The sequence below is a fragment of the Triticum aestivum genome, chromosome 1B (assembly GCF_018294505.1).
Source record: "Triticum aestivum cultivar Chinese Spring chromosome 1B, IWGSC CS RefSeq v2.1, whole genome shotgun sequence".
NCBI classification, from domain to species: domain Eukaryota; kingdom Viridiplantae; phylum Streptophyta; class Magnoliopsida; order Poales; family Poaceae; genus Triticum; species Triticum aestivum.
This window is the reverse complement of record NC_057795.1, coordinates 13,180,013-13,205,134: the sequence shown is the minus strand read 5'-3', so window position 1 is coordinate 13,205,134 and position 25,122 is coordinate 13,180,013. Positions and strand designations below refer to the sequence as shown.

Genomic DNA, 25,122 nt, shown 5'->3' with positions numbered 1-25,122 from the left:
ATCATTGATAATGTCCAAGGACTATCTTTATTCATAAACATAAGGAAATATCATCATACATGATTGCCTCTAGGGCATATCTCCAACATATAGCGCATATACATATATGGTCATTCCTGATTTGGCAATAAAATTTATAATCTGCGCCCCTTATGCAATCTTGTTGGCTTTCTTCATGTGGTTAGCATTGCGTGAATTCACCATAACAGCCGGGATGTGTGTGTTCACGAGGTACGAGCTCCAGTTGATGCAGGCAGGATCACAATCAAACATGGAATCCTCATTTAGCTTGTCCGTAGTGGTCGCCCATAGCTTCCTCATGTTCGTGTCATCAAAGCTTTGTAGGACACAGGGAAAGTTAGATCAGTAAAGTAAATAATGATCACTAAACAATTTGAAACATTCTCTAGCCAAGAAAAACCTTGCGGCAAAATCCATACATCCTTCATTCTAAATTAATTGAAGTTCTAGATTTGTCATATGTCAAACATTTTTAAGTTTGGCCAAGTCTATGGAAATGTATGCTAAGATGAAATCAAATATATATTGTGTGAAAATATATATACTTATAGGTGTAAGTAACTATTACACCCGAAAATACACATGTTCAACATACGTCTTGTAAGTAACGATTACACCCGAATATACACATGTTCAACATGGTTTCACGCACACCTATGTGAATAGTAAGTTCAGAAGAAGAAAAAAAATCTAAATTTTGGGGTATCAATCTTGGCCGACCATTCTACTCAGGTGTGTAGTTTCGTGAAGGAATGACACCTAGGGTATTTTGTAGTAAAGAAAATACGATCTGACTTTACCATACATTCAAATAGTGTTTTCGAATAAAGCTTCAATTTTGTTTGTTTTTTCCAGAATACCAAGGATGTCATTTCTTCGCAAAACTTCATATGCATGAGTACCTATTATACCACTATATCTATTATACATATATAAATATACAAGCATGCATGGTAAAACTATGTACAAACAGTAGTAATCTGCAATTTTTTTACTATCAATGTTACCGCGTTACTACCATATTCTGAAAATTACTACATTTTGTACACCAGTTTACTATATTTTGTATACATTTTTCCTAGGGTGACACACACACACACACACACACACACACACACACACACACACACACACATTTACTATACTCCCGGGGTATGTACGCCATGGTCAATATACCTCTTGTGTGTAGCTAGTATACCACTTTATCTTTCTCAATATAGTTTTAGTAAATTATTTTAAGGTACCATAATATGAGTAGCATGAAAGAATATCGCCAACCCCTTGTTTTTGCAATACACATTCCGTACGTACAAAAAAGCAGTATAAATGCAATCGTGCAAACTATGTAAAAAAGATGAACTTGGATTTTATTGTAGAGCTCCTGTCACGTATACGACAATTACTAATGGAGCATATTACAAATAACAAGGAGCTATAACCAATTTATCGAAGCGATATGGACTCCTTGGATTTTACGTACTTCCATACAAAATATACCTCATAAATAAACATATTATACGTCATTATAATCCTTAATGGTCTGAAATAACCGACGAACGTCACCATTCGAGTAATCTGACCGGACGATTCCTATGTTCATGCTTGTCTTTCTACTGCATTTCTTTCCCCTTGCATGTGTGAGCCTTTTTAGAGCAACTAATTGCATGCTTGAAAAATATAAAAGAGATGCATGACCTAAGCCCCTGTCTGATTCAGAATGTTATATTCACAATTAAATTCGTTGCGATGAGATCTTTGAAATTAGATCCCATGTTGGTATGTTCTGGCGGTATAATTTTGGGTCCAAAGTTACCAGGCCCGAGGTACGCAAGTTCTCATCATGTTGTTTACACTAAATTATTGAGTCATAAAAATGGTTCCGAACCTTGTCGCTCATGCATGTGCATGCATACGTACTAGAGGACAAAAATTGATGTTATCCTAAATTCTTCAATTTGAAAAATTCAAAATGTTTTGTATCTCAAACCTCTGTCTGATTCAAAATCTGTTTTCACCACTGAATCCATCACGACAAGACCTTCAAAACTTCATCCTATGTTGGTATGCCTCGGCGGCTTTTTGGCTGAAAATCTACCATACCTTGGGTACATAAGTTACCATGCTTTTTACACAAAAGTTACTAGGTATGTTTCGACAACCTTTTTTCCGGGTCAAGATTATCACAGCGTTTGTAGGTAAGTTATCATGTGGTGTGTATATTACTATGTTATTTATACAGAAGTTACCGGGGGTATGTAATCGATAAAAAATTGTCTAAGTGAAAGTTACCGTGGTGTTTGTATGTAACTTACCACATATGTGGTATGTATATGATCATGCTATTTAAACAAAAGTTATCGAGGGTACGTTTGCAACAACTTTTTTCACGGGTCAAAGTTACCATGGTGTTTGTACGTGAGTTATCAGCTCAGTAGTGCATAAGTTACCGTGTTATTTACACTAAAGTTACTGTGTGTATGTTTCAACAACTCCCGCCCCCTCCCTGGCTAGTTACCACGGTGTTTGCATGTAAATAATGAAATCTAAAGTGTGTATATTACCATGCTATTTACAAGCCATTAATGAGGTGAAGCTCAACTTAGGGTCATTAAGACAAGGTTGAATGTTCATGTCCTATGATGTACGCAGGCAATCAAATAGGTCTTGGTTGAAAAACATGTACATAAGGTTTTTGGATTAATTGATTTGGTGGATTCAAGTAAGGGTCTCGGTGAATAGGTTAAGAGTTTAATTCCCACCTCAATCACCTTTCTTTTATAGAAAAGATTAAAAATCAGCAAAAAACATGGCCTGGAACTAACATAGGCTAAGACCACGTACAGATCCTCACGAGGAGACAAAATGGCAAAGGGAACAACTTGGGGGCGGGGGAGGGGGGGGGAGGGGGGGCGCTCGGGAGTGGGTGGTCCTCACCTGAACAAAATCAAGGGATGTTGGATTCGTTCAGATGTCTCTAAAAATATCACTTTTGCTAGTTAATTGTCCCATTCTAAATATATCTTATTAATTATTCTAGGATACCTAAATATGAGTTATATTAAATATAATAACGGAGTATAATCACTTCATGTATGTAGTATTTAAAGAGTGGATGTACATACCCCCGAGAGTATATAACCATTTTCCTATACGTAAGTGATTATATATGTAACATTGCTTGCACATGCACGCTAGATTTATAATTGTACATGATACTTGGTAAGTTAGTTTTGAATTTCTATGGTGACAATACTATATAGCCATATACTCATCAACCATAATAGTTTGCACTAGTATAGCATTCTCAAATTTCTCAGTAAAATGAAGCACATACGTGTTCACACCTGTACAGATAACCCAACCTGCACTATGAAATACCACTATACCTTTTCCCCAAACAGAATGTTCTAGCTGGTCCTTGACGACGGAGGCTACAATTTTTTGGTAGGAACTATGTATTTTTAAGAATAGAGTAAATTTTGCATCACTGCCACTATTATGTCTTTATATAGCAAGTACCAACTACTACTAGCAACATCTAGTTCCAAACATGTGTTATTCTAAACTTCGCTAACACAGACATGAAGTCATGGTAGGTCTTGTGAAATTTACTTGTACATATCCACTTAAGAAGCGCTCAAAGAACTACTTATTAATGAAAAAATGCTAACACAAAAAATTCGTTTCCAGAACAGTCAAATAAACTAAATCTACTTCCGGTGAAAAAGTAAATATTGGTTTGTGAGACCAGTCACTCAAATGGTACATGGTTCTAGACTCTTGTAACGAAATAGTGTTACTTCTGTGGTAATCTACAGAATTAAGTTGAAGCTGCTCACCACCCTTTAAAGAAGACATATGGAGCGTACAACTTGGCGACAAGCATCAAGAAATTGTAGCCGCGGTTCAGCTTATTGTAGTTCTTGGAAAATGAACCCCCAAATACACTCATCACATGCAACGTCTGTATATCACAAGATTTCCCAAGTCATTACATAATTCACAGTATGAACATATTTATTTCATCATTCATAAGTAAATATCTATTTAAATGACTTGAATATGAACCTGTATTTCTTTCTTTCTGTCAAAACTTCTCTCTCTCTCTCTCTCATCTAGAATTCGAAATATTCTAAGTACCAATGCATATTGTGTGAACTAAAGCAAAATAAAGGGAGGGTTTAAATGGAGGGTTCTCAGAGATTGACCATGTAGTTTGTAGCTATTATTGTTGACGTCTGCATAGTCACATAGATTGAAAGTACATATGAATTGGAAAGAAAAATTTACATACCTCTAATGCTATCTTATACCGTAGGATCATGTATAAATGGAAATGTGTGTATTTCTTGAAAAGGAGCACCCTTTTATTCTTGACAATCCTCCCACCGTTGGATACACGAGGATTTGCATGAAAGTACTCATAAAGTGATTCCTCTGTAATAGAATAGTTCAGAGGATTCCGATGGCCTGAGGTCACATGGTAAATTGCTTGACCTCCGTGCTGGTCCCAATGAATGGCCATGGAAACCATCATTGCATTAATCACCAAGTCTCCGGGTATCTGCAAATATTGTAGTTTTGAAATTAAATTCAAACCTAGAACTACAAGAATACCCCATAAATTTATATGCTACTTAATTACATGAGTGAAATGTATAAACTACATACGCGTTAATAGTACACTAAAAATCCCCAATTATATGAGGAATAACCTCTAGGCACCCTATTTGACGTAGTTGCCAAAATACATGCCTCTATATATGGTTACCCAACTTTTGATATGTGTATGCATGTTTTGGATTCGTCTTTGTGCAATACCCACCATATCACTTATGACATTATGGTCGGCGATGAAACATGGAAGTTTTTGGTCATTGTAGGCAACATACAACATATCAATTGTCCTGCAACCAATGTGACACAATCTATTAACACGTACATACAATAAGTACTAATGTAGATGCATAAAAAGAGTTAGCATGAACGACAAACACTTCGATTTATTTATTTTACCTAGTCCCCTCTATCCATCCAGGCATTGGATCTTGGAAAGTGCTGAGTATGATGCTGGGGCGGACTATGACAACCGGAAGGTCTCGTCCTAAGTTAGCAAGCAACATCTCCCCTAAAGCCTTTGTGAGTGAGTACACGTTAGGCCAACCAAAGTGCCTAGCCCTTGAAAAATAATATTGTTACATCACGTTACTTATGTTAACTCTTGGTCACAAATGTTTATGGGAATTCATTCAAATGATATGTATATTTATGTTTCCAAACCTTTTCAACCCAAGTTCCTTCATTTTCTTCTTTTCTAACTTGTCATTAGAGGACTGCATCCTGAGTTTTGACTTGAAATTCTCAACTAGCTTTATCTCAGCTTGAATGTCCAAATTGTAACCTTTCCTTAGTGATTCACCTGATTTGAATGGTTTCTCCATTAACAAGCCTTCTTGATCACCGGCCACGAAAGCTACTCAAGACAGCAACAACAAGTACAACAACACTACTTTTTGTTAGTATGTGATGTTTCATCATATATATGCACACAACATCTACATTCCAACCATATGTTTCAGCACTTTCACAAAGATGAGCTAAGCAGCATGAGTTATGGACATTCTTACCAGTTGAAACATGAAGGAGCATTTTGAGATTACCACACTTGTTTGCTAAATGGCACACATGGGCGACCCCTAAGGCATTTGATGCCAAAGCAACATCATATCTGCACATGGAATATCCAACGATATGCTGATTCACAACTTATATGTTAGCCTTCTAAAACAATACATCAAATGGTGATATACAGAAATTTCCTATTGGCTATTTATTCATTAACACGATAAGTATATTGTTTGTTATTAGGTTTGTCATATATGAGTTAATGTTCCTAGCATAGATAAACAAACCATATTTATAATTAAATGTATTTAAAATGAACCCTCGCAAAAAATGCATTGAAGATGACAAAGTTATGCACGACTGGAAAAAAGCACTAGACCGATATATAGATGAAGTTTTTATATTTGAAACTACAGGAGACTTACTTATGAGTATTTAGCAGAACTTATTATACTAGTTTTGTCCTAAGAAGTTGGTACTCTAAATCGGGTGTCCATGTCAGTTGATTAAGAAATAAATGTTTCTCAATGCACTAGTATTATAAGCACCTCTCGTAGAAGCTAGTAGTTGCAGCTACACTGACAATGACATCAATTTCCTTGGATATCTGCTCAATCGTAGAGCTTGGGAGTGCACAATTTTCGCACACCATGTCTCCAGCTAAAGGGAAAATTTTGTCTTTCATCAAAGAGTTGAAATCAGCTCCGTGCTTGCTTCGCAGAACATCAAAGAGTTCTGTTCCAACAACCTACACAAAATAGTATAAGAAAAGCTAAGTTAGAAAGATACTTGAAGTCCACAAATAATTTAATACAGATTCACTTCTTTTAACATCCATAGTGAGGACTGGACCACACATTCAAAAATGGCACTGGCGGGGAAACAACAATGTGACCGTCAACCTTTCACTAGCTACACTTGCATCCTGAAGAAGTAAACACCACAGAAGACAAGGCGATTCATGCTCTTTCAGATTACCCGAGGAACAACATGATGAGAGTGCGCCATTGTTGAACAGAGGCACTTGAATGGACATCGTGAAGTGAGAGGACTGAGTCAGCTTGAAGAGGCATGGTGCAACGAGCGGAGACAATTACAGGCAGACATATATTACAAAGGTTCTACATGGCTTGCTATAGCTGGGAGGAAATTTGTGGCACGCATGCGTGGGGACACCGACCCCATTTTTCTTCCATATATTACAAAGGCTCTACATAGCTTGCTATAGCTGGGAGGGAATTTGTGGCACGCATGCATGGGGGCACCGACCCCATTTTTATTTTAGCTTTCAATTTTCAACCTTCCGTATCTTTTAAATAGAAATCCAAATTAAGTTTCGATTTCATATTCCCGTTTCTCGTGATGAAGAATTTCAAATAAGACCGTTTTTAAATATGTTTTGGGGACTTTAAAGAACTTCGTTAAGCTTCATCTACTGAAACTTGATACAAAGAACGAAAAAAATCACAAATTACGGAAAGTAAAACTTAAGAACTTGGTGTGCCATGATGTGGAATCCAACAACTTTGCAGATCGCTAGGCAATCGTGTGGCCGGACAAGGCTGGGTAGGTGCATGCCCCTGCGAATTTCCGTGCTATAGCTGCGATAATTGACAGGGCGATGTTTCAGTAATTATATGGATAGCCACTAGCGCCATGTCTCCAAATAACTCTTCTATATAGTTGACATTGCTTTTTTCTAACATTATACTTGCGACAACTTGGTATTTCTGCATGCCCGGTCTTGAGATTTCGGGGGCACGGGGCGAAAGGAGAACATGGGGCCCTTCAAATAATATTCTTAGAGAATACTAACCCACTAACAATATATACAAAAAGAGTATTAGAGGTATGTGTTTTTCGACATTGTGTCATCTGGATGTGGGATGTGGCGTGCTCTTCTCTCGACGACTTGTCTCTCAACATTGCCTCGTGGGGCCAGTGATGTGGCGCCTCTGGTAAAATCATGCATACACCTAGTGCATAATCAGGAGCATCCTCATCATTGGCTCGACTAGTGCGGTCAAACCTAGTGCGGTCCACCAAGGGCCGCCTTCAGAAATTTGGGGCCCCAGTGCACAATGCAAAGACGAGGCCCCTGAATTTGAATAACTTATGTAACCAAAGTATACTCTTTCCTAAATATATAACTTAGATACTTGTTATTTCATAAATATTTGAAAATATATGAATACTAAAATGGCAGAGGGCCGGGCGAATGAATCTAAGGATTCAGGTAACAATATTTATGAAAGAATACTTGAAAATTTAAAATGTCACATGGTAAAAATGCTACTAAAATAAAATGTTTCACTTGAAATATAGGTTAATTATATAAAGCTGTTTTTTCTGAAAAACTATATGAAGTTCAGTAATAAAGCATAAAACTCGGAAGTATAGAAATATATATGATCAATGAGAGAAAATACGACACTAGTTCTCCATTGCCAACAAAAAATATAAACATTAACATACTAAATAGCCTTGTAACTTCTTTTCGCAAATAGTAATCTCTATTCTGGTACCAATACTGAATGGAAATCTAGCAGTCTAGCATGCCTAACAAGGGAGATGGGTGAGTGACTTTCCGTACCTTCTTGTTCCTCTATTCTTTTGAGGCAACAATTTTATCGGTAATTTTTCAACATAATTTGGGCGGCTGCGAGAGTCACCGGGCGGCTGGGCACCTGGCGGAGAGGCCAAGCCTCTTGAGGAAGCAAACCCGTGTCTCATGCGGAGGAAAAAAAACGAAAACACTTTTTTTGTTTCCTTGTGGAAGCAAATCCGCGCTTATTGCGGAAGGAAAAAACACATTATTTTTCTTTCTGCCTTTCACAGATGCAGACCCGTGCCTCTCGCGAAATGAAAAAAAAAACGCGTTTGCTTGCAACACCAAAAAGTAAAAAAAAACTAGAAAAACCATCTAAAAAGCCAAAAACGAGGCAAAGAAATTAAAAAATAAAAATTAGAGGAAGCGCCGAGAAAGCAACACGTGGCGGCAGCTGAGTGGCACGCTCTCAGCACACCCCAAATGACCATTGGGGAGACTCTGAACAAGCACTCTTTGATCAGTTGGTCTAGGTTTGTCTCTCAACAGTGTCAGCGTTCTTCACTGCTACATAACCATGGGCGCCCCTATGTCTCGCTTTCTGCCAGACAGAGGGAACCCTCGCATAAGGCAGCTCGAGATGGACCTCCCTAGGTGCGCTGGAACCCAAAACCTCAATCTTTTGTTTCTTGTTTTGTTTTTCCTTTTTTTTTTACTTTTGTTTCACTCCCAAAAATTCTAAACTTACTTATAAACTACAAAAGTATATACTTTACGTAACATTCTAAAAAATGTTAATCATACATTTGAAAAATGTTATATATGTATCAAAAATGTCGACATGTATACAAACAATATACAATGTGTGTAGAAAAGTTGATCATTTATTTAAAATAATGCTAATCAAGGTTGTGAAAAAATGTTTACCATATATTTAAAAAATGTTAAACATGTACTCCTCCGTAAAAAATTTAAGAGCATTTAGATCACTAAAGTAGTTATCTAAACACACTTATATTTATTTACAGAGGGAGCATTTAAAAAAATTAAATGTGTATAGAAAAAATACTGACCAGGTACTTAAAAAATGTGAAACTTGTATTTGAAAATTGTTGATGTGTATAGAAAAAGTATTGACCATGTATTAAAAATTGTTAAACTTAAATTTGAAAAAATGTTAATCCATATCAAAAAAGTATTTACAATGTATTTAAAAAATTAAACTTTTATTTGAAAAATATTAAATGTGTATTGAAAAAATGTTGACAATGTATAGGAAAAATATTAATATGGTATTTGGGAAATGTTAATAAAATATTTGAAAAAATGTTAATGTATATTAAAAATGTTGAAATTGTAATTTAAAATTATTAAATTTGTATTTGAAAATTTTTAATCAAGAATTTTCCGAAAAATATTAAATGTTTATTAAAAACTATATTTTCCTTGTATTACAAAAATGTTAATCTTGTATTTGAAAATTGTTAATAAATGATTTGAAAAATGGTAAATGTGTATTAGATATGTATTAGATATATACCAAAAATGTATAGAAAAATAATGAAACCTGATAAGATTCAAAGAAAACAAAAAAACACAAAAGAAAAATGAAGAAAAAAAGAAAAGAAAAAATCAGTTTAAAGCGAGTAAAGAAAACCAAAAGATAACAGAGAAAAATAGAGAGAAAATAGAAAAACCAGTGAAACAAAAAAAAGGTGAAAAAGCAAAAACCAGTTAATCAGCTTATTCTGCCTCAAGTAGATCTTGGCCGTGTACTTCATCAAAGAACTCGAGCTGAGCCTAGTGGCTAGCAGCGCTGGAAATAGACCAGGGATTGAATCCCTACTCGTGCGGCCGCTCCCTTTTTCTTCTCTTTCTTTTAAGAAAGAGTTAATGGGTTGGCCCATTACTGTAAATGCTTGCGCGCGGGAGATCACTCCATCTCGCTTAATGCGAGATACAGCTCCCGCGCAAAACCAACGCGGTTTTCTATCCAAGGATGGCCCCCACGATTTTGGGGGCCTGTGCGGCCGCACCGCTAACACACCCTCATGGACGGGCCTGGGCCTACCTTGTGGCACTAGAGATATTATGGTCGGCATCAACAGGAACTAGAGCTAGTATTGGCCAAATCTAGTGCGGCCCACCATCACTTAACTATCAGTATCCCCTTTCCCTTGGTAAACGAAAAAGGCCTAGGCCTAGTCGCGAAAAGGAAACAGTTCAACTTTCTTCCTTCTCGAGACGCAGAGAATTTGTTGTAGTTCTCTAATGGTGATTGATACTAGGGCGCTCCCCTCTCCATGTGCGCCTATACATGGAAAGGGGGCCCCTTTGTTTCGGGGACCCGGGGGGGGGGGGGGGGGGGGGGGGGGCTCTCACCCCCTCCTCCTAGGGATGGATCTGTACTTCCATCCAAGGCCGATTGTAGCATCTCACAGGCATTAACTAGTATCAACAATATTTTGAGGTTTGTAGTTATATTGTTGTAGGCCCACTAAGACAAGTTATATCCGATAATTGGTCGCATTCTCTATTTAGTTTATCATTGTGATCACCTAGTTGATATAAACATTCGCGTGATAGAAATTCTTATTTTTAAAACTATGTTTTTTAAGATCAACTTATCTAGACAAAAAAAATATAACATCCATGTTTCTTAGCGATTAGTTACATGATGTCATAAAAACTATGGTTATTCATTCCAATATGTATAAATATGTTTCAAAACTGCACTAGTAGAAAAGGGGGCAATGGCCCAGGCCAGTTCAGCCCATTAGTCCCGGTTCAATCCAGAACCGGGACCAATGGAGCTATTTGCCCCGGTTCGTGAGCCCAGGGGGCCGGCCGGGCCACGTGGGCCATTGGTCCCGATTCGTCCGAACCTTTTGGTCCCGGTTGGTGGGACGAACCGGGACCAATGGTCCTGGCTCCTGGCCCACCACTATTGGTCCCGGTTGGTGGCGTGAACCGGGACCAAAGGGTTACCTTTAGTTCCGGTTCATGCCACCAACCGGGACCAATGGTGCTGCCTATATATAGCCCCTCGCACAAGAGCAGAGCACACTACTCTGTTTTTTCTGGCCGAGGGGGAGAGGGCTTGGTGGTGCTCTAGCTCACCTCCTATGCACACAAGGTGTTCAATGGAATGCCCGAGCCACACTACTTAAGGTTTCTCCTCTCCAAGCTCGACCGCCAAGCTCTATTTTCCTCAATATTTATCTAGGTTTAGCGGTCCATCACGCCCCGTCCCCGTCTTCATCGCCGTCGATCACCCGCGCCGATCTCATCGCCGGCACCACCGTGGTGAGCCTCTTGTTCTTATCTTCTTTCTGAAAGGAAAAATATTATTACTTGTTTGTTTAGATAGATACTTGTATTATTTTCTTACTTTTATTATTGCATCTTATATAGTGCGATGGTTTTGGTATCCGCCCCCGTCGGCCCTCGTCCTGTCTATGATTCGGATGTGGTATATATTATCTTTTCATAACTATTGGTTCATTTATTGTTTATGAAAATTATGCCGACCAACGTGACATAGATTTTATTTATCTAGGAGGTTAAATTTAGTTGAAGAAGAAAACAATTTCTTGAAGGAAAAAATAAAAAAACTTGAGTAGGAGAAGATGATATTGGAGTTGCATGTTGCGGATGTCGTCGATGATCACAAGATCAAGATGGATGCAATGCGCTTAAAGATGAGAAAGATTAGAAAATATGCCATTCATACCAAGGCTTGGTATCATTATGCCGTTGGATCAGTTGTTACCTTGGTTGCGATTATGATCGCATTTGTTTTTGCATTGAAATGTTTTACATAGTTTCAATGTATGGTTTAATTAATTTAGATGCTCTGCAGAGCTTTATGTTGTTAGATGAGAACTATGTATGTACTTTGGTTTTTATGTGATGATGAACTTCTATTAATTTGGTCACTTAATTATCTATTCATGATGTTCTGTAATGATTTTTGACACACTTAATTATATATAATGCACGCATATGAACCAGCAATGGATGTACGGTTCAAGACACACCTCCGAGTACATTAAGGGCGTGCATGATTTTCTCGAAGTGGCTGAGGCAAACAAGCAGAATGGTTTTATGTGTTGTCCATGCCCTATATGTGGGAATACGAAGTCTTACTCTGACCGGGAAATCCTTCACACCCACCTGCTTTACAAGGGTTTCATGCCACACTATAATGTTTGGATGAGGCACGGAGAAATAGGGGTTATGATGGAAGACGGCGAGGAAGAAGAGTACGATGACAACTATGTGCCCCCTGAATACGGTGATGCTACTGAACATCAAGATGCACTAGACGATATGCACGATGGTGCTGCAACGGGCGAAGCTGCTGAAGACCAAGAGGAACCAGACGATGTGCCCGATGATGATGATCTCCGCCGGGTCATTGTCGATGCAAGGACACAATGCGAAAGTCAAAAGGAGAAGCTGAAGTTCGATCGCATGTTAGAGGATCACAAAAAGGGGTTGTACCCCAATTGCGAAGATGGCAACACAAAGCTCGGTACCGTACTCAAATTGCTGCAGTGGAAGGCAGAGAATGCTGTGCCTGATAAAGGATTTGAGAAGCTACTGAAAATAATGAAGAAGAAGCTTCCAAAGGATAACGAATTGCCTGACAGTACATACGCAGCAAAGAAGGTCGTATGCCCTCTAGGATTGGAGGTGGAGAAGATACACGCATGCCCTAATGACTGCATCCTCTACCGCGGTGCCTACAAGGATCTGAACGCATGCCCGGTATGCGGTGCATTGCGGTATAAGATCAGACGAGATTACCTTAGTGATGTTGACGGCGAGCCTCCCAGGAAGAGGGTTCCTGTGAAGGTGATGTGGTATGCTCCTATAATACCACGGTTGAAACGTCTGTTCAGAAACGGAGAGCATGCCAAGTTGATGCGATGGCACAGTGAGGACCGCAAGAAAGATGGGAAGTTGAGAGCACCCGCTGACGGGTCGCAGTGGAGAAAAATTGAGAGAAAGTACTGGGATGAGTTTGCAAAGGACCCAAGGAACGTATGGTTTGCATTAAGCGCGGATGGCATTAATCCTTTCGGGGAGCAGAGCAGCAATCACAGCACCTGGCCCGTGACTCTATGTATGTATAACCTTCCTCCTTGGATGTGCATGAAGCGGAAGTTCATTATGATGCCAGTTCTCATCCAAGGCCCTAAGCAACCCGGCAACGACATTGATGTGTACCTAAGGCCATTAGTTGAAGAACTTTTACAGCTGTGGAATGGAAACGGTGTACGTATGTGGGATGAGCACAAAAAGGAGGAATTTGACCTAAAGGCATTGCTGTTCGTGACCATCAACGATTGGCCCGCTCTCAGTAACCTTTCAGGACAGACAAACAAGGGATACCACGCATGCACGCACTGTTTACTTGACCCGATAGTATATACCTGGGAAGCTGCAGGAAGAATGTGTACCTGGGCCATCGTCGATTTCTTCCGACCAACCATCAATGTTGAAAGAAAGGCAAGCATTTCAAAGGAGAGGCAGATCACCGGAAGAAGCCCGCCATGCATACCGGTGATCACGTACTTGCTATGGTCAATGATTTACACGTAATCTTTGGAAAGGGTCCCGGCGGACTAGCTATTCCGAATGACACTGAGAATCACGCACCCATGTGGAAGAAGAAATCTATATTTTGGGACCTACCCTACTGGAAAGACCTAGAGGTCCGCTCTTCGATCGACGTGATGCCCGTGACGAAAAACCTTTGCGTGAACCTGCTAGGCTTCTTGGGCGTGTATGGGAAGACAAAAGATACACCTGAGGCACGAGAGGACCTGCAACGCTTGCACGAAAAAGAGGGCATGCCTCCGAAGCAGTATGAAGGTCCTGCCAGCTACGCTCTTACGAAAGAAGAGAAAGAAATATTCTTTCAATGCCTGCTCAGTATGAAGGTCCCGACTGGCTTCTCGTCGAATATAAAGGGAATAATAAATATGCCAGAGAAAAAGTTCCAGAACCTAAAGTCTCATGACTGCCACGTGATTATGACGCAACTGCTTCCGGTTGCATTGAGGGGGCTTCTACCGGAAAACGTCCGATTAGCCATTGTGAAGCTATGTGCATTCCTCAATGCAATATCTCAGAAGGTGATCGATCCAGAAATCGTACCAATGCTAAGGAGTGATGTGGCGCAATCTCTTGTCAGTTTCGAGCTGGTGTTCCCACCATCCTTCTTCAATATCATGACGCACATCCTAGTTCATCTAGTCGACGAGATTGTCATTCTGGGGCCCGTATTTCTACACAATATGTACCCCTTTGAGAGGTTCATGAGAGTCCTAAAGAAATATGTTCGTAACCGCGCTAGGCCAGAAGGAAGCATCTCCATGGGCCATCAAACAAAGGATGTCATCGGGTTTTGTGTTGACTTCATTCCTGGCCTTAAGAAGATAGATCTCCCTAAATCGCGGTATGAGGGGAGACTGACTGGAAAAGGCACGCTTGGAAGGGACTCAATAATATGCAGGGACGGATATTCTTGGTCTCAAGTACACTACACAGTTCTACAGAACTCTACCTTGGTGACCCCGTATGTCGATGAACACAAGAACAGTCTGCGCTCCAAACACCCGGAGCAGTGCAACGACTGGATTACATGTGAACACATCAGGACTTTCAGCAGTTGGTTGGAAACACGTCTCAGAGGTGACAACACTGTTTATGATGAGTTGTACTTGTTGTCCAGGGGACCATCTTCGACTGTAATGATTTGGAAAGGATACGAGATAAATGGGAATACATTTTACACGATTGACCAAGATGAAAAGAGCACCAACCAAAACAGCGGTGTCCGCTTTGATGCAGCAACCGACAATGGAAATGACACATATTATGGTTACATAGTAGACATATGGGAACTTGACTATGGAGTAGATTTTAAGGTCCCTTTGTTTAAGTGCAAGTGGGTCAATCTGTCAGGAGGCGGGGTACAGGTAGACCCACAGTACGGAATGACAACAGTGGATCTGAAAAATCTTGGGTACACTGACGAACCGTTCGTCCTAGCCAATGATGTGACACAGGTTATCTATGTGAAGGACATGTCTACCAGACCGAGGAAAAGAAAAGATAAGGAAGCGAATACATCATACAATGAGCCAAAGCGCCATAGTTCTTTCAGGAAAAAGAGACATCCTGGGAGTGGAGGGCAAGATAGACATGTCTGAAGAGTATGAAAAATTTCATGAAATTCCCCCCTTCAAAGTCAAGGCTGACCCAAGAATCCTGATAAACGATGAAGATTATCCATGGTTACGGCGCAATAAGCAAACGACACAAGCGAAGAAAAAGTGAAGACTTTCTCCCGCAACTATTATATATGATGATACCATGCCAACTTTGTAACAGACGAGTATGATACCATTGTCCGTTTTGTAAATGCACATGCTATGCCAACTTTTTCAGAGTTCATTTGAAAACTACGAATTTGAAAACCTCACCAACCGAAGGGCGCTCACACCGGTTTATAAGCCCGTCCCTCTACACGCCTTGTTGAGCTCACAAACTTGTGATTCACACAAATTTCAAAGAAAACTAATGGCACAAACAGAAAGTTTATAATTTTGCTGACCTAAAAGCAAAAAGAATTAAAAAATAAAGCAAAAAACCAAAAGAAAATAATTAATGCAGAAAACAAAGCAAAAAAACTGGAAAAAAATAAAAATAGCAACAATAAGTATTTTATTGTAAGTAGAAACAAAATAAAATGAATAAAGCAACAAAGAAAACAAAAAAGTGTTTTCAAATTTGAAAACTAATGGCACTAACAGAAAGTTTATAATTTTTCTAAAACTAAAAGCAAAAAGAATTAAAAAATAAAGCAAAAAACAAAAGAAAATAAATAATGTAGAAAACAAAACAAAAAAAACTGGAAAAAAAATAAAAATAGCAACAATAAGTATTTTGTTGTAAGTAGAAACAAAATAAAATGAATAAAGCAACAAAGAAAACAAAAAGTGTTTTCAAATTTAAAAACTAATGGCACTAACAGAAAGTTTATAATTTTTCTAAAACTAAAAGTAAAAAGAATTAAAAAATAAAGAAAAAAACAAAAGAAAATAAATAATGCAGAAAACAAAACAAAAAACTAGAAAAAAGTGCCACCTACTGGGCCCCCATGGCCTGAATACGACTAGAAACCCTACCATGGGCCAAGATTCAGGCCCGCAGGAGGCCCAATAGGCCCACAGGCACATATTGCAGGGTTAGGCCCGAAAGCCTGCTTAAGAGAGGAGCTCGAGGGGGATGGCGCACGGCACCTTATAAACAGGTGTGCCTCCCTCTCAACTAGCGAGGTGGGACTAAATATTAGGTTCGGGGCAGCACAGGCCTTTGGTCCCGGTTGGTGGCACCAACCGGGACTAAAGGGGTGCATTAGTCCCGGTTGGTGCCACTACCCGGGACTAATGCCCCCCTTTAGTCCTGGTTGGTGCCACCAACCGGGACCAAAGGCCGCCGCTTCCCGCCCTTTGGGCTGCTGAAAATTGGCCTTTGGTCCCGGTTGGTGGCACCAACCGGGACTAAAGGTGGGCATTAGTCCCGGGTCGTGGCACGAACTGGGACGAATGCCCTTGCTATATAAGAAAACACTTAGAAAATTTCAGATTTCCCTCGCCAGTTTCCCCCCGACGACGCTGAGCACATCGACGCCGCCAGGCTGCCCTGACGCCGCTCGTCGCCCCCGCCGTCGCCGTCGCCTCGCCCGTGCCCGTCGTCGCCGTCGCCCGCGCCCTCGCCGTCGCCCGCGCCCTTACCCCGACGCGCGCCGCCCCTGCCCGCCCCTGCCCCGACGCGCTCTGCCCCGGCCCACCACCGTCGCCGTCGCCCGCGCCCCTGCCCCGACGCGCGCCGCCCCGGCCCGCCCTCGCCATCATCCGCGCCTCTACCCCGACCCTGCCATCCTCGCCGCAGCTTGGTCCGGCCGCCGGCGCCGTCCTTTTTCATTTCTTTTTCATATATATATGCTTGTATTATATTTTTTTGTATGAATGTATGTATTTTTTCAATTGTAATATGCATGGTGTTTTCAATTGTTCTCTGATTTAGTACATTAATTTTAGGTTAGTTTCATTTTTAGAAAAGTTTTATATATTTAGGACGAAGGAAGAGAAGGAAGAAAGGAAGAAGAAGAAAAAAGTTTTATATATGCAAAAGTTACATTTTTAGAAAAGTTTTATATATCTAGCTAGAAAGAAGGAAGAAGAAGAAAAAGAAGGAGAGGAAAAAGGAAAATGAGAAGAGGAAGAAAGGAGAAGAAGAGGAGAGGAAGAAGAGGAGAAATAAATAAGAAGAGGAAAAAGAAGAAAAAGAAGAGGAGAAGAAGAAAGAAATAGAGGAGAAGAAGAAAAAATAGAAAATATTCTATTTTTTTCTTCTTCTCCTCTATTCCTTTCTTCTTCTCCTCTTTTTTTTTCTTCTTTTTTTTCTTCGATCTTCTCCTCTGTCATCGTCGATATACCCCTCCCGATAACTTCAACATGAGGGGGGGGGGGTCCATATACCCCCTCTCGATAACTTCAATACGTGGGGGGGGGGTCGATATACCCCCTCCCCGATAACATTAATTTCTCCCGTGTATGTATCTCGTCGTTGTCGGTACTACCCCCTTGAAGCGTTGTCGATATTATCCCGGGTCGAGGGTTCTAGGGTCGAGGGATCGAGGGTTCCAGGATCGTCTAGGGGTCGAGGGTTCCAGGGTCGTCGAGGGTTCAAGGGGTCGAGGATCGCCGAGGGGTCGAGAGGGTTCCTATAGTGTCAAAGTATTGAAGAAATCCATGGCTTCATCATTAACCGGAAGTAACCATGGCATGATGGTACGAAGGGGTCGAGGGGTCAAGGGGTCGAGGATCGCCGAGGGGTCGGGAGGTATTCGGAAGGTTCTTGCTGAACTTTGTACCAAAAAGCGAATTATCCTATCTGGGACTCCGTTCCAAAATAACTTTGGAGAGCTTCGTACCATCATGCACCTGTTACTTTCGCCTAATGATGAAGACATGGTTTTGTTGAATCCTTTGACACTAGGCAACCTCCCGACCCCTCGGCGATCCTCGACGCATTGACCCTCGACCGCTCGGCGATCCACGACCCTCTACCCTACCGCGGGCGTCGATGCCCACGTCACTTGTGGGACATAGATGTAGTGTTCAACACCGACCCCCTCCCGATAGCTTCAACATGTGGGGGGGGGGGTCGATATTACCCCCTCCTAGCTTGAAGCGTTCTCGAGGCCACCCCCTAACCTTGAAGCGTTGTCGAGGCCACCCCAAACCCTAGAGAAGCAGCGTCGAGGCCACTAATATGATTTCTTATTGTGATTAGCTAGCTAGTTCTACGTTTGCCACTAATATATCCATATCTGTCATGTTTGAATAATAATTGCCATGTTGTAAATATTTGTAGAAACTATGGACACCCCCCGAGACGAAGCACAAGAAGCGTTGTTGAGGGACATAATCGCACAAGGAAGTATTGCCGTCTCCTTGTTGATGTTTCTCAACGACAACGATGGTCTGGAAGGAGAGGGTGAAGAAGCAGCTGGCTATGATTTACATGGCTCCGATGACCCAATGCCGGTGCAAGAAGGAGAGGGTGAAGAAGTAGACCGTGAGGACGGCTCCGGTGATCACCAAACCGAGTCCGGCCAGGTATATATATTAGTTAAGCCTGTGCTGACTAGCTAATTGATGCATTCATTGTTTTGGTATGTACACATATTAATTAACTCTCGTCTTTGTTCTTTTTTCTAGCCCTCCGGATCGAGCACAACTTCGGTAAAGAGACGAGGCCCGAAGAAAAAGTTGAGCTCAGATGAAAAGTTTGAGATCATACAAATCGCGCGCGACGGCCAACCGATTGAACCCTACCGGACAAAGAAGGCATTTGTTGCTCAGTGCGCGGTTATGGTTAGGGACAAGATCCCGATCAGCATCCAGCAATGGTATAAGCCTAAGAACGAAGACCCTGAGGTGTCTTATGTCCATGAGATGCAGAAAAAGAATCTTTGGACTGAGCTGATGTCAAATTTCACCCTACCGCCGGAGGATGATCCGGAGAAGCCAGTTATAGAGCCATTAATCAAGTCTTTTGCTCTGAGGAAGATGGCAGACCTATTCAGGAATTGGAAGAAAGACCTCAATAGGTATGTCGAAAAAATGAGATACCAGAATTCATTGGCAAATATGAGAAGATCAGAGATGACTGGCCCGCATTTGTGGCCCACAAGACATCGTAAAAGAGTAAAAAGATGTCGGCGACAAACAAGAGAAATGCTGAGAAGAAGAAGCTTCACCATCGCACGGGGTCAGGTGGCTACCTCGTAGCCCGGCCTAAGTGGGCCAAGGCTGAGAATGATCTGCTTGATAAAGGGATCGAACCAGAGACAATGAACTGGCCAGAACGTTGCCGGACTTGGTTCTTTGGGGCCGACGGATCCTTGGACCCTATAACAGGGAAGTGCATTTGGACGGACGAACAATTGGACATACCAGTCAAGAGGCTTCAGCAATATATCGAAGCAGCGCAGCAAGGGACGTTCGTTCCAGACAGGGAGAAGGACGAGCTCACAATGGCCCTCGGCAATCCTGAGCACCCTGGACGGACATGAGGCACGCCAGGCTCCGTTTCGTGGAAAGCTGGATTTCCGGACGCAGGGGGTTACAAAACCCAGGAGAGGAGGAAGAAACTGGAGCAGAGCCAACTGCAGGCGTTGCACGAAAGGGTAATGGGGCTAGAGGAACGAGAAGCAGATCGCAGCAAACGACCTGCCGAAGCTTCCCCCGAAGCTACCCCGCCATCTCAGCGGAGAAGCAGCGTGGCTTCCACCGAGCTGCTTCAGCCAGAGCATGCCTTGACGGCTCCTGCCAGCTATCCCGTGGATGCTATCACGGATGCTGAAAATTGCCACCTTATGGCACAATGGAGCAATTTGAAGGTCAAGGCGGCTGTTGTCTCTGTTTATCCTACTAAACCCGACTCAACTTTTCACTGCCGGCCGATTCCAGAAGGATATGCTAAGGTGATGGTCGATGAAATAACGGAGGGATTTGAGGACCTCCGACTTGACCACCCTACCGGTGAAGGGGAGTATCGGCTGGGTTATGCTCTGAAGACTCCATGCCTATGGAGGAAGGATCTCATCAACCTTCCGAACTGGACGCCTCCGCCTCCTCCTCCTCCTCTAGCGAGTCAGGGCACTCCGCCTCCTCCTCCGGCGAGTGACGATCAGGGCACTCGGCCGGCTCCTTCTCCGGCGCGTGGCGGCACTCCGCCTCCTTCTCCGCCTGCGCCGGCGCGCCCGAGCAGCCAACCTCCTCCTTCTCCGCCTCGTCAGCAAGGGCGGAAGAGACCCGCCGCCGCTCCGGCTGCTCCGGCGCGTCGCAGTCCTTCTCCTCCGCCTCGTAAGCAAGGAAAGAAGACATCCGCTCCGTCTACTCTGCCGGCATCTAGCAGTACAGCCAAAGGCGGGAGGAGATACAGATTCAGTCCTTCTCTGAAGACTCCAGAGAAGTTACCGTACCAGAGGAGCGAGGAGGAAAACGCGAAGATCGCGCATACCGAAGTGGATGACTGGTTTCAAGGATTGAAAGCAAAGAGACATCCACCTCCGGAGGAGAAGGTATATCCGGTGAAAGCGAAGCGCACTCTGGCTGCCCTGACAAAACCACCCAAGTCTCCGCTGAAAGGCAACTATTAGCGCATTATTGGAAAGGCATTTGCCGAAGCGGAGAGGTCGGGAAGTATTAAAAGTGACCAAAGGATGAAAGAACGACGAGCTGGGAAACAAATTGCCCAGCTCGGCGAACAAGCGAAGCAATCGTGCCCCCCGCTCAAGGTGCCTGCTAGCGACATCGTCGATCCGAGGATGGTGCCCGGTTATGGCAATCTTGCAGATTACCTGCCCGACGATGTACATTATGATATCTTGGAGGTGCAGATACAAAGATACGAGTACGGGAAGCCTCTCGTCAAAGATGAAAGTTCTCTATCAACGATGATGCGAAGATTGTATGATTGGTACATGAAAACCTGCAAAGAGTCTGAGGGGAGGAGTACTTTGTATGTGAGAGTTAAAAAGGAGCATGACCTCCTTGGAATTGAACTGTTGCCTATTCCATTTGAGGAGTTCTATCAGTTTTTCAATCAATTGGCCATCGATAAAGCAACGGTCACCTCCTACTGTCTGTAAGTAGTACTACTTCCGTCATTAAGTCTCTCTATATAACTCAGCCCTTTCATTTGCATGTATTTATAATTATCCTCACTATATTATGCAGATTGAAGATCACCGAATTGAAGAAAAGACAAGTGGGAGATATTGGGTTCATTAACACATATCTCATAGATGCAACTGAGGTTCAATATCGTGCCCAAGAAACCGAGGCCAGCTTGCTACGATCGTTGGAAATAAATGAACACAAAGATATAATACTCTTTCCTTACAACTTCAAGTGAGTGTTATTGTCTTGTGGCATATTCGGTTTCCTTATTAGTCCAGGTTATAGTAATGTAATATTGATGAGTTATGCATGTGTGCGCAGCTACCACTATATTCTCCTAGAGATTAAGCTTGAGAAGGGAGTAGTAACTGTCTTAGACTCCAAGCGAAAAGATCCCAAGGAGTATGCGGACATGACTGAAAGGCTCGAGAAGTAAGTTAAATCGATCATTATCCACCATATCAGCAACTTTGTTCATTTCTGATATCAAGTAATTGTTTTCTTTGTATGGCAGGGCTTGGAGAAAATTCACCAAAAAAGCTCCGGGACTACCGAAGAAGCTGCAATTTAGGCACCCGAAAGTAAGTACTATATAGTAGCATATTCCAGGCATCCCCTAGTGATTCAAGCGCTAGTTTCATCAATACCATTTAGCATGCTTGCTAATTATCAGTTTGATTGACCTCTATTTCTTGTAAAGTGGTTGTGGCAGGAACAAGGGAATGATTTCTGTGGATACTAAATTTGCGAGTCCATCCGCCACACGACTTGTGAGGGGGGCTACTCCGACAAACAATATGAAGTGCGTAAATAACAATATTCACAATTTTATTTTATTACGATCATTTGTGTTGAGTTTCATTCATTCATATATATATATATATATATATATATATATATATATATGTATTGACCCCCTTCTTAAAATTAGATGTTTCGGATGCGGGATGAACTCCTAGCACCAGATCGCATGCGAGCAATTCAAGAGGAATTGGCGGCATTCTTTCTTGACCACGTGATCGCTGAAGACGGAGAATACTATGTGGACCACGCGTCCGTATTTTAGGAGATTATATATTTGTAAAAGATAATTATTGTATATATGTAGCCGGTAGTGTCGGATAGATATACGAGAACTTGTTGTTCGACCAATCTCTCGGAGAAGGAGAGGTGGTCGATATCACTTCTCTCTGTATGCATATATGTTCATGACGATTTTCTGTTTGCTTACTAGCTAGCTAGCGTGTCTAGCTAGTCCTCTCTATACGTATGTATGGTACGTAGCGTCGACCAAGCACGGACAAAAGAGAGGACACTTCTCTCTATTAATTAGCTAGCTATAGCACAATATATGAAACACCTAAATTAACCCCCCAAACCCCCCCAAACCCCCCCCCCTTTTTAAAAAAAACAAAAACCCCAGCCACAGAAATGCTGACGCGTGGATGCCTATTGGTCCCGATTGGTGCCACCAACCGGGACCAAAGGCCCTCCTGCCTGGGCTCAGCGGACAGGTCACGTGGAGGCCCATCTGTCCCGGTTCTGGATTGAACCGGGACTAAAGGGTCAGGGCATTAGTACCGACCCTTTAGTCCCGGTTCATGAACCGGGACTAAAGGCCCTCACCAACCGGGACTGTAGGCCCTTTTTCTACTAGTGGCAATTTCCTTACTCTGCAAAAAACCTACAATTGCCTTGTAAGCCTTACCCTGTATGCATATTTATTATTTTTGTATTTTGATGTCAAAATACTATTGTTGGTAGCTTACATGATAGATAGTTATAACTTTTGGTAGTTTACAGGGATCTCACCTCTAAGCCACGAAAACCACTATTTAAAACACTGAGTAATATTAGTAGCTAGTAGCGTATGTGTTCCTTAATTTTGGCCATAAGGTAAAAGATTTGTGCGAACTTGCAATGGCTCCTGATTATGCACTCTATTGGCATTGGACGAAAGGAGAGGCTTGTTTAAGTTTGTTGGATGAGAATAGATGCAATCTTTTTTTTTGCGGGAATAGATGCAATCATGGCTTACATAACTACCACATAACCATGATTACGACTAGATAAGAAAAAGGAAGAGCCGAAGAAAGAAAGGGTATGCATAGTTGTGAGAAAGACATCCTTGAAGTTATCTAAAGATGAAGAAGATGATTACTATTATTATTTGTTATATATACCATGGGTTATTCCTTAGTGTTGTCTACAGCTGTCTTGGATGTTTGGAAATCATATGAAATTTAATTAACATCTGACTAAGAGATAGTATCTGATACAAAGGGCAAAACTATCATCTCATTTCTCTTAGTTAAGAGAGGACATATTTGTTTTTATTCCTCATTTATAGTCCAGATCTTCCCTTGATTCTATTGTTAGACTGGAGGCAGACATACCTCCGTGAGCACACGATGCTGGGCGGATGCGGCGTCTGGTGCGCGTACAAGAAGGTAGAGCTTCCTCACGTCCGGCTGGACCCTTAGTATCTTCTCCACCAGCACTACATTATCCCATGCATATACATTATTGCACACAAAGCTCTAAATATTTAGGAGTGGGTATACAGAAAATATTCGAAATTTTAAGGGGTCTAGTTGTCCGAAGTGGTAGATCCCTATTGTTTGTTTGGAAGATCCTCTCATATCTTTGATCTTTCTTCAAGCTTTTGGAGGATTTCTAGCATTTATGTCTATTCATGTTTCTGCTGTCATATATGCTTCTGTTTCTATTAAGATGCATCGACTTGATTCAACGTCTGAATTGATTAGTAAGCTAAGCCATGTGTGGACCAGTAATCAAACAACTAAGCCTAACTTTCTTTTTGCAACAATAATATGATATATAGGACTAGGACGTGACTGTCCAGCCCTATGCTCAATCCGCCACTAAATAAAGATCATTCTACTTAGAAAAAGAGGGAGAACAAGTGCATGAGTAGATTGGTACTCAAATGTACGTACATTTCCCAAGGAAGCCCGTCGAGCCAGTGATGACGATGCTCCTGTCCCGGAAACAGCCGATCACCGAAGCGGCGTCCATGGCTTCCTGGATGGCTGTAGATCAACGCTCCAATGCACGTTGCCTGCCTATAGCTGGATTAATCTTTGTGTGGGTGATCGCTGTTGGCTGGGTGCTAGCTATTTATAGGCGGGATAGCCATCCGCATGGTTGATATTCATTTCTTCCGGGGGGACGTGGCTGCTTTACGGCCATAGCTTTAGAGCATCTCTAAGAGTCTCCCCTCCCACCCCCCCCCCCCCCCCCCCCCCCCCCCCCAAAAAAAAACCTCCCAAATAAGTAGTTATTGGGTGTGTCCCAATAAGTTAGCAGAAGTTTGCAGGTGAGATGTTTTTTCAGAGCCCAATAATTCCTTCCCAATATTAAATCTGACATATCAGTCTTACTTGTCAGTGAGAAATCTCTTTCTCAAGACCACAGCGGCTCTGGTGGTAAAGGTGGTGGGCGATGACGGAGGTGCGGATCGTGTTTGCGGTGGCACGGTGATACGTCGACACGGTGGTGGGCTGCGACGGCCGAGTGGTGGTATGACAGTCGACTCTGGTGGTAGCATGATATGGTCTGACGGGTGGCGCGGAGGTCCGACAGGTGGTCGAGTTCATGACGCGGTAGTTCGGCGAGTGGTCCAGTGGATTG

General features: G+C 42.1%; 1 protein-coding gene across 1 annotated transcript; it reads right to left on the bottom strand.

Annotated features, from left to right (window-relative positions):
* On the bottom strand, positions 1 to 24,571 carry LOC123084417 (fatty acyl-CoA reductase 1). The gene is made up of 10 exons (XM_044506034.1): positions 24,429 to 24,571; positions 23,865 to 23,968; positions 6,195 to 6,394; positions 5,649 to 5,749; positions 5,302 to 5,494; positions 5,038 to 5,199; positions 4,847 to 4,928; positions 4,316 to 4,585; positions 3,861 to 3,985; positions 1 to 337 (listed from the first exon to the last, which is right to left on the bottom strand). The coding sequence occupies exons 1-10, from the start codon at positions 24,505 to 24,507 to the stop codon at positions 151 to 153; spliced, it is 1,503 nt and encodes a 500-aa protein (XP_044361969.1). The 5' UTR covers positions 24,508 to 24,571; the 3' UTR covers positions 1 to 150.
* Positions 24,572 to 25,122: the final 551 nt, after the last annotated feature.